Source organism: Magallana gigas, chromosome 2 (assembly GCF_963853765.1).
Source record: "Magallana gigas chromosome 2, xbMagGiga1.1, whole genome shotgun sequence".
NCBI lineage: Eukaryota > Metazoa > Mollusca > Bivalvia > Ostreida > Ostreidae > Magallana > Magallana gigas.
The window spans coordinates 28,945,636-28,955,562 of NC_088854.1; the positions used below are offsets into that span (position 1 = coordinate 28,945,636).

A 9,927-nucleotide genomic window follows, 5' to 3' on the forward strand; every position below is an offset into this window, starting at 1 on the left:
GTTTATTTTCAGTCTAAATTTTCAAACAAATTTTCATCAAAGATTTCTCAGCAACAGTAACTGTTAGTCCCAGAGAGTTGAAATTTACACGGCACACACAATTTTTAGGCATGCCATTATCAATTGTTGTAATTAAAATAAATAAAGTTCAGGGGTTTTTGGGAGTTGATTTTGATCAACTCTGCTATGCAGTTACTCGGGCAAACAAAGTGAAACAGTGTTTGGACCTAAGCACAAATCATAACCGCTGATAAGACTTAATACTTGAAAATAATTGATAAATGCAATGTAATGTATTCAGAAGCATGTTATGTTTTTATGGCAAGTTTCTTTCAGTAGGAGAACAGGTGAGAAGTGTGCGTAATACATGTATGTATACTTTTAGATTGCTTATTTATGATTCAGTGTGGTGTAAGTTCTTCTGATATTTGAAATCTTTTGACAGGTCTATGAGACACTTAAGGCAGTCCACCAGAACAGATGGGAAAGCTGCACTCAGTCTTCAAAAACTTGCTCTCTTCAGACACTTCTATATCATGGTTAGTCTTGAACTCAGAGATCACTTTAATGATTCAATGGTTTGATATGTATACAAGGGTATTACAAAGATATGGATCTCCATATATTTCTGTCACATTCATAAAACCATTTTAACAAGACCTTGGACTTTCAGTAGGGCGTAGCTATCTATTTCTTGCGTCAAAACAAGTTTAAAATGACGCGTTTTCAAGCGAAATATGCACCAATTGCGTAGTCTTAGCTCAAAAGCCAGACAAATCTTGTTGATTTCAAAAAGCCATGGCTGGATGGCCAGCAATGAAATAGACAGGCCTACGTCACATTGCTGTTTGACACAGCTACCCATAGTCCAAGCTCTTGTTAAAATGATTCTAAAACAAATTTCATAATGATGATGGAATTTTACAGAAATAATTGCAAGATGATTATTTGTAATTGCATACAGCTTTGAAAATGTTTATGAAGTACGTGTCTGTGTTTTAATTATTCTTAATAAAGCTTTAATGACGAACACTCAGGGTTTTTTTCATATACCTGTTAGCAGGTTAATTTTTTTTCAATGAATATTAAAATTTGAATTTATTACAGACCCGTTGATATATAAATTTCCATATGTTTGATTTGATAAGAGCTGTGATAAGTTCATAATTTAAAAACACACACCAGCTATTTTCATTTCATCTGAAGACAGTCTAAGGGTAGTCCAGGGTAGAGTGTTAAGGATATGGCCTATGTGTCAAAAGGTGGCTTTAAGGGGTTACGAGTTTTAACTAAAGTTTAAGTGCTCCTCAAAAAAAAAAAAATGTCATATTGGACATTTTAGTCTTGATCATGACATTAACTAATTGATATTATTTTTAGAAAAGTATTTTTTGACATCTTTGTCTCATGGCATTAATTGATATTACATTAATAAAAGTTTAAGTAAATACTAGATGTTAAATTTTGTTAATTCAAGTATTAGCTACATGTAGACAAAGTTAATGTCTACAGGGTTATTTTTGCCCCACATAATTTTCGCTGTTTTAGATTTGCAAATGGTTTCGACTTGTATTAAATTTGCCCAGACAGAGTAATGTTTAAAGAGAGATATTTTTAGACATTGGAATTTGCCCAGTCTTAAATTTGCCCACTGACAACGAGGGTGAAAGGGGTGAAAATAAAACAGGGACGAATATTTCCCTGCATACAGTAGTGGGTGTGAAATGTCTTAAAACCCAGATAATACAAACTGCTTCTACCAGTAATGGAATACGTATATTCATTATGAAAGGAAATATTATGATCTTATTAAAATAACCAGAAAGCCTGTGATAATTGATTTTACATTTTCTTTCAGATTGTGTGTTATATTTATTTTACCCGAATAATAGTATACCTAGTCAAGGTAAGACAGATTTTTCAATTTCAATTTGATAAATGTTAACGATGTAATTTTATTCATTTTGGAATTCATGATATAGTACTTACTTAGTACTTTTAAAAGACAGAGTTTATGATTTTCTGATTTCAATTGGATAGATTTTAAGTGCATGTAGTTCATAGTACTTATACATACTTACTTATCCTCTCCATGCCCCAGAGGATACACAAGGTCATTCATTGAGTAGTACATGTACAATTAGTTAAGAAATTTTGAATCTTATAATGGTACCTTAGAGAATGGCAGATTCATTTATATATTTTAGATAACGCACATCGCTTTAAAGAATATTTCAAAGTAATCAACAAAATTTGCTTCTGAAATTTTTATTTTTTTTTTAATTTGCTTTACTTGAAATATGAAATCAGAATGTTTTTTTTATATGGGTTAAAAAATAAGATGGTTTTAGTGATTTTATTTCAATCAATGAGCAATGGCAGTCTTTATTATCACTCATAGAGATTTCAACTCGGATCAATATTTGACGTAAGTGATGACGTTAACGAATCCAGGAGGTTGACTGAAAGCTTCTCAATAAACAACACTTTGATGATACATACATGTACATGTTTTTGATGTCGAAAATAATTAAAAATATAAGTTATTTTGATGATTTTTAATAAAAATATATACATACCTGTGAAAGAAATACAGTTGAAATCGATGAAAGGGAATACATCAAAGATATCTTCATTGAACAATTATCATTTTTCACTCATAAAAGTTCACAGGAACGAAAACAAATTTCTTATGGAGATTTTTAATGGGAAATGTTTGCATATTTTCTCCATTCGGAAGTACTCGGGATACCTCACACAATTTTTCAACATTATCATCCGGGCTTATTAATGGGTAATGCAGTGCGAAATCCCCATAGAGTTTCTATTTTTGTATGTGTATTGAAACTTGAAGCGGTAGAGGGGGCATTTCAAAACAGATAATCTGGACATTTTTCATATTAGTGGATGAACGTAGTTTAAGCACAAAAGTATTTATGATTATTAAAAAATCAAGCAAAAAGTGGTGGAAGCAAAAATTTGGGACAGAGTATAACTGTCAATAAGGTAAGGCAGAAAAGATAAAAATTCTTTCTTTCATTGGGACGTACAGAACAAACTTATTCTGTCCTATTAGATTGACATATGATAAAGCTCATTTAAATTCTTTTAGAGTTCCTTGTTAAATTTTACAATCATGATGATCAAAATTAGGGATTTGTTCAATTAGTTTATTGAGTTCCATAGGAAGATTGAATAAATTTTTTTATATCTAATGTTATTTGTTAGCCCACCTGAGCTGAAAACTCAAGTGAGCTTTTCTAATAACTTTTTGTGCGGCATCTGTCTGTCTGTCCATAAACTTTTTACATTTCCGACTTCTTCTCCAGAACCAGTAAGCTGATTTCAAACAAACTTAACAAAAAGCATTCTTAGGTTAAGGGGATTCAAGCTTGTCTAATTGATAATTGAAAGGCCACGTCCTGGTTCAAGGGGAGATAATTAAATTTTTTTGAAAATTCGTTGGTACTTTTTCAAAAATCTTCTCAAAAACCATTTGGCCAAAAAAGCTGAAACTTATGTGGAAGCATCCTCAGTAAGCGTAGATTTAAGTATGTTCAAGTTATGACTCCCTGGGGGTAGGATAGGGCCACAATGGGGGGTTAAATTTTTACATTGGAATATATAGAATAAATCATTAAAAATGTTCTCCTCTGAAACTGATCGGCCAGAAAAGCTAGAATTAGTGTGGAAGCATCCTTAAGTAGGGTAGATTCAAATTTATTCAAATCAAGATCCCCAGGTTGAGCCATAATGGGGGGGGGGGGTCGAATTGTGACATAGGAATATATAAGGTAAACCTTTAAAAATCTTCTCAGAAAGAAATCGGCCAGAATTGAAGACTTACACAAATAAAAGCATGTCTGGGATTGGTTGGGATATATTTAAATTGTATGCAAATTTAGAGGTCGTGTAAAGATGACCTCTTATCCATACCTGTCATGCCCTGACAAGTGTAAGGAGAGGGGGGATGGTTGTAATCAGACTGATGAATTTGTTACAAGTTGAAACAAATAAGAGCTATAGCATAGTAAATTCCAAGGGTCCCATCACTTCCCCATTTACTGTATACCATATATCCGGGGTTTTTTTTAGCGTGTCACAAAATTTGCGAAAATGGGGGAAATCTGTAACATTTTTATATTGCGTCAGTCATGTTTTGCGATTTGAAAAGTTTCTTATAGAAAATGATATAGGATATAATTTCTGCATATTTAATTACTTGTGATTTAAAAGAAGTCGCGAAAAAGCAAAAATTAGATTATCGTGAAAATTACTGAATATACGGTATACTGTGACTTTGCTGAATATTTCTGAGCTGAATTCTTTTCTTTAGATAACTGTGCCCTTCCAGTATGAGTGGCTAGATGAACTGTTCAGGGAGCTTGCCACGTTAGTGTTCTTCATCATTACTGGGTATAAATTCCAGCCCGCCCCCGATAACCCATACCTTCAAGTGCCAACAGAGGAGGAAGATGAAGAGGTTGAAATGGATGAGGTGTAAGTATCCACACAAGTTTCTGTGTGTGTTCTGATGATTTGATAAAGATAAACAGTGGTTTCAACTTGATTTATTGAACACAAGTTTTATGGATTTCAGTGTTGAGAGTATACAAAAAATCATTATGTTCTTATTCGATTTACTCAAACGAACATAAAATATTTATAAAATAAACACAAACTCATGAGTAGGATGTGAAGCGCTCTGAAATTGTAGTTTTAATTACATTCAATATAACAATAATTTCTTTCCTTCAAAACCACATCTTCCACATCTACAAAATAAAATTACAAATTTTAGACAGTGCATACATCTATATATAATACAATACGAAGCAATGGGCTGGTGGGTGGGACATTGGTAACATTATATAAATAGTGCCTGTTTAGGAGAGTAACAGTGTAAATTGACACCCCGAGACAACCATTGTCAACCAATGCGAAGCGAAGGTTGACAATAGTTTTCAAGGGGTGTCACTTTCAACTGTTATCCTCCAAGACAGACACTATTTATACCCCCCGCAAAGGAAGTTTGGAGGTATGTAGGAATCACCTTGTCTGTCCGTCTGTCTGTGCAAAATTTGTGTCCAGTCCATATCTTTCTTATGGAGAAACATTGGAAGTTCTTACTTCACCAAAGATTGGTAATGACTTAAGGGTGTGTCATGACCTTGACCCAAGGTCGTTTTGGCAAGGTCAAGGTCAATGGCAGAAAAAGTGCAAAATTCGTGTCCAGTTCATATCTTTCAAATGGAGAAGCATTAATTAATCTTACTTCACACAAAGATTGCTTATGACCTAAGGGTGTGTCATGACCTTGACCCAAGATCATTTGGGCAATGTCAAGGTCACTGGCAGAAAAGTGCAAATTCAAGTCCGGTCAATATCTTTCTTATTGAGAAACAGTGGAAGTTCTTAATTCACATAAAGATTGCTTATGACCTGGTGGTGTGCCATTACCTTGACCCAAGGTCAATTGAGGAAGTTTAAGGTCATTGTTTAAAAAATGCTTTATTCTTTTCAGTGTCATGTCTTGTATTAATGGAAATAATTAGAAGCTTAAATTTGACACAAAGCTTGTTTGTCTCAGGCCACATAAAATTATTTTTTAGATTCTCATCCCTGTCTCTCTGAAAGTGGCCTGCTCCAATGTATTTTTTGGGGGGAGGGAGGAATGTGTGGGAAAAAAAATTCAGACAAAAATCGCGTTCAGTATACCAATAATTCAAATGTCTATATTGATGGCTGTTTAACATGTGGATTTTCGTTTGATTCGAGACATATTTGTTAACATAAGGATGCAATTGTCCTCATGCATTAACAGTTAACTTAAAATAAAATGCAATTTAAAGAAATTGGTTTGTGTACCCATATTATCATTTACAGTTTTAAAAAATAGAAATTAGTTTGTGTACTCATATTAGCATTACATATTACAGCACTTGAATTTTAATTTCAGAATCACAAAATCGGGTGCCATGGATACAGTGACTCATGTCAACAAAGGGGCCTCCAAAGGGTCAACAGGCCTCAAACAAAGGGAGAGCAGCCATGACTATGACTAATGTCCATTATACTGAAATGAAGTACTGTTTGGGTTAGCATTATTCCAAAAGAAGATTTTTCGGGAGATAGAATGCAGTGGTTGACTCCAGCATTGATTCCTAATGCTGTTGAGTAAACTAAAAGGATCTTTCTGTTTATTTTTTTATTAAAATATGATTGGAAATGACAATCTTGTGGTGGAAGTTTCATGTGCAATTTTCAATTTTATTCTTGTGATTTTATTTTCATGTATTTGCGTGTGTGTATTTGTGTGAAAGTATAAGTGTAAATGGTCTGATTTTTGACTTCGTGAGGCAATGAATATTGTTATACAGTACTGTCAACTTATTTTGTGTTTTGTGATATGTGCAATTAATTGTATTGGTGATATGCATGGCCGAGTCCTTGCTACTGAGAATAAGTGTAGAATTGTATGACTCCGAGTTAAAGTTATATACTGTGGTATAAGTTCTTGTCTCAACCATCTAACTAGTATTTAAAAAACATGTGATGAAATGAATTAAAGCAATCCATGAAAATTGGCCCCCACAAATTTTAATGATTCCACAGTACATGTATAGACATTTACAAGATTCAACAGCTTTATGATATAATGATCAACACTATTTCGTTCTATTGAAATAATTCCAGAAATGTTCACATACGTTATGTATGTACAAAGTTGATACAAATTAGTGCTAGAAAGGAACACCATTTTGCATACTAGTATGTAGAGAATTTTAGGTACATTTTCAATTGCATGAGAAACAGTTCATGTTATATGGGTTTAATACCTTCAATCAATCGTGTGCTTGATTTGAAACTTTTACTCATTGCATCTCCATGTGTGTACAGTTTTATGAAGTTATATTGGACATGTTAGGATTTGCATGCCTGTTCCTCGAGGAATATTGAGAGGTGTATGGGACAAAAAAAAAGAAGAAAAAGAAATCCATTTATATTATGCTGAGTTCTGTATTCATTGTTATTTTATTCTGTGATACTTTTGCATACTTTGCTATGAATATTGTACCATTGAATTGAATCGTCTTTTTTTCACAAAAAGTTAATTTCTTTGTTTTCACTTTATTTTATTAAATGTCAATCTTTCTTTGCTCTGCCCAAATAACCCCCCCCCCCAATCAATATATATATATATATATATATATATATATATATATATATATATATATATATATATATATGCAAGTTAAACTTTGCTATAAATTTTGAGCTCTAAGTTTTTTGGACTTGCTGTGTGCAGCTGAAAGAAAATAACTGCACACATTTTAAATTTGATGTTAATAGTTCTAATCACTCAGAGAAGTCGATTATGTTGATTAATGTTCGTGCCCAAACCTCATCCAGACCAGTGTTGTATCATATGAAAATGACTGGCTCGCCCTGAGGAATATTCACGACTTTGACGCTCTCGCTATTTTCGCGAAAATTTCTCGCACGCGAATAAAAGTTGGTTTACAGTAGATTGCACACGGTCAGAAGGTGTATGGGAGACTCTCCGTTGTTGTCCGATGATGGTGGACGATGCAGATGCATGTTCATGTATTAACATTTTATTCCACCCAGTCAGATCGTTTGTTTTAGGAGCGTTGATCCAAAAGTGATGTCACAGGTGTGAGAAAATCATGAAAAGTTGACGTTAAAAACAAAAGATTGGGGAGAAAGTGTTCGTCTATCTTTTATTAGATCTGAATTAAAGAAAATACATGTGAATTGTTTTTTAATGAAATTTTAAAACAATATATAGAACATAAGTTGAAAGTAGTGACTTTTATACTGAATACAAGTACTGGTTTGCTTAAAAACACTGGTTAACTGTAATAATTAGTTTAAACAGTCCTTATTTGGAGGTTAAATTTTGACCAGTGGCTAACTTTTGTTGCGCAAAAATATACTCCTCCTATCGTTGATATTAACCGTTTGTAAGATCTTCGCAAATTGCATGTTGATTTGAAAAGATAATTTTAAAAAATAAATTGGTTCCAAATACTAACATTAGGCATGTTCTAACAAAAAGACCCCCATTTAACAACGAGAACAGCTCTGCACTGGACCCCAGAAGGCAAGAGAAAGAGAGGGAGACCAAGAACATTATGGAGAGAGACAGTGGAGAGCGACACAACGATCAATATAACGAAGCTGGCTCAGGTTATGCAGGGGTAGAGGAAGTTTGTTGCTGTCCTACGCACTACAGGGTGTAAAGGACAATAATGATATTGACAAGCAATGTTAATTAAAATGTTTTCACCAAAGTAGACATTCTCTTCCCTCTAAAACACCCACACCCACCAAACTGCAAAGGAAATTACGTCCAAAGACTACTCACGGTGTACCAACTTGATTCTCTACTTTTGAAAATTCGTAAACAAAATTAATTTAATTAAATATATTTGATGACTGTAACACAATAGGTATCGAGTAGATTTGTCTCAAATCCAATACATGTTCCCAGTGCGGCAATTCTGTAACCCAGTTTCACTAAGAACAAAAAAATATGATCCTTATGTAGAGTCAAAAATGGACCAGGTATATCTTAGTTAAGGTGAATCGTTTAAGAAAAACGTGTACAAATTTGTTTAGAACAGGGAAGCTAGGGTCTCTATGTATCATGTCCAACAGGGTAACAATGGTAAAGGGGGTAACATACCCTTGTTTCTCTACTAAGCTATGTTCTGAAACAGGGTTACGAGGGTTACAGACTTTTGTTTCTATACTAAGCTATGTTCTGTAACAGGGTTACAATATTAACGAGGGTAACAGACCCATGTTAACGTTGCTACATATCTATGTTTCTATACTAAGCTTTGTTTTGAAACAGGGTTACAAGGATTACGAGGGTAACAGACCGTTGTTTCTATACTAAGGTCTGTTCTGAAACAGGGTTATAAGGGTTACGAGGGTAACTGGTCCTTGTTTCTCTACGAAGTTATGTTCTGAAACAGGGTTACAAGGATTATGAGGGAAACAAACCCTTGTTAATATACTAAGCTATGTTCTGAAACAGGGTTACAAGGGTAATGATGGTAACAGACCCTTGTTTATATACTAAGCTATGTTCTGAAACAGGGTTACAAGGGTAACGAGGGTAACAGACCCTTGTTTCTCTACTAAGCTAAGTTCTGAAACAGGCTTAAAGGGGTTTCTAGGGTAACTGGCCCTTGATTCTATAATAAGCTATGTTCTGAAACAGGGTTACAAGAGTAACAGACCCTTGTTTCTATACTAAGCTATGTTCTGAAACAGGGTTACGAGGGTAACAGAACCTTGTTTCTCTACTAACCTATGTTCTAAAACAGGGTTTTAAGGGTTACGAGGGTAACAGACCCTTGTTTATATACTAGGCTATGTTCTGAAACAGGCTTACAAGGGTAACGAGGGTAACAAACCCTTGTTTATATACTAAGCTATGTTCTGAAACAGGGTATCGAGGGTAACAGACCCTTGTTTCTTCAGATTCTTTTATATATTTTAGATAACGCACATCGCTTTAAAGAATATTTCAAAGTAATCAACAAAATTTGATTCTGAAATTTTTTTTTTTTTTTTGAATTTGCTTTACTTGAAATATGAAATCAGAATGTTTTTTTTATATGGGTTAAAAAATAAGATGGTTTTAGTGATTTTATTTCAATCAATGAGCAATGGCAGTCTTTATTATCACTCATAGAGATTTCAACTCGGATCAATATTTGACGTAAGTGATGACGTTAACGAATCCAGGAGGTTGACTGAAAGCTTCTCAATAAACAACACTTTGATGATACATACATGTACATGTTTTTGATGTCGAAAATAATTAAAAATATAAGTTATTTTGATGATTTTTAATAAAAATATATACATACCTGTGAAAGAAATACA

The 9,927-nt window shown here is 33.6% G+C and overlaps 1 protein-coding gene across 1 annotated transcript in view; it reads left to right on the plus strand.

The window, feature by feature from the left end:
- LOC105326319 (protein GPR107) overlaps positions 1–6,731 on the plus strand; it is a 32,043-nt gene extending 25,312 nt beyond the window's left edge. The window contains exons 13-16 of the mRNA XM_034448322.2: positions 446–539; positions 1,859–1,906; positions 4,337–4,500; positions 5,960–6,731. Coding sequence (XP_034304213.2) covers positions 446–539; positions 1,859–1,906; positions 4,337–4,500; positions 5,960–6,065 — 412 coding nt within the window. The 3' untranslated portion in view covers positions 6,066–6,731. The remainder of the gene's footprint in view (positions 1–445; positions 540–1,858; positions 1,907–4,336; positions 4,501–5,959) is intronic.
- The last annotated feature ends 3,196 nt before the right edge of the window (positions 6,732–9,927 follow it).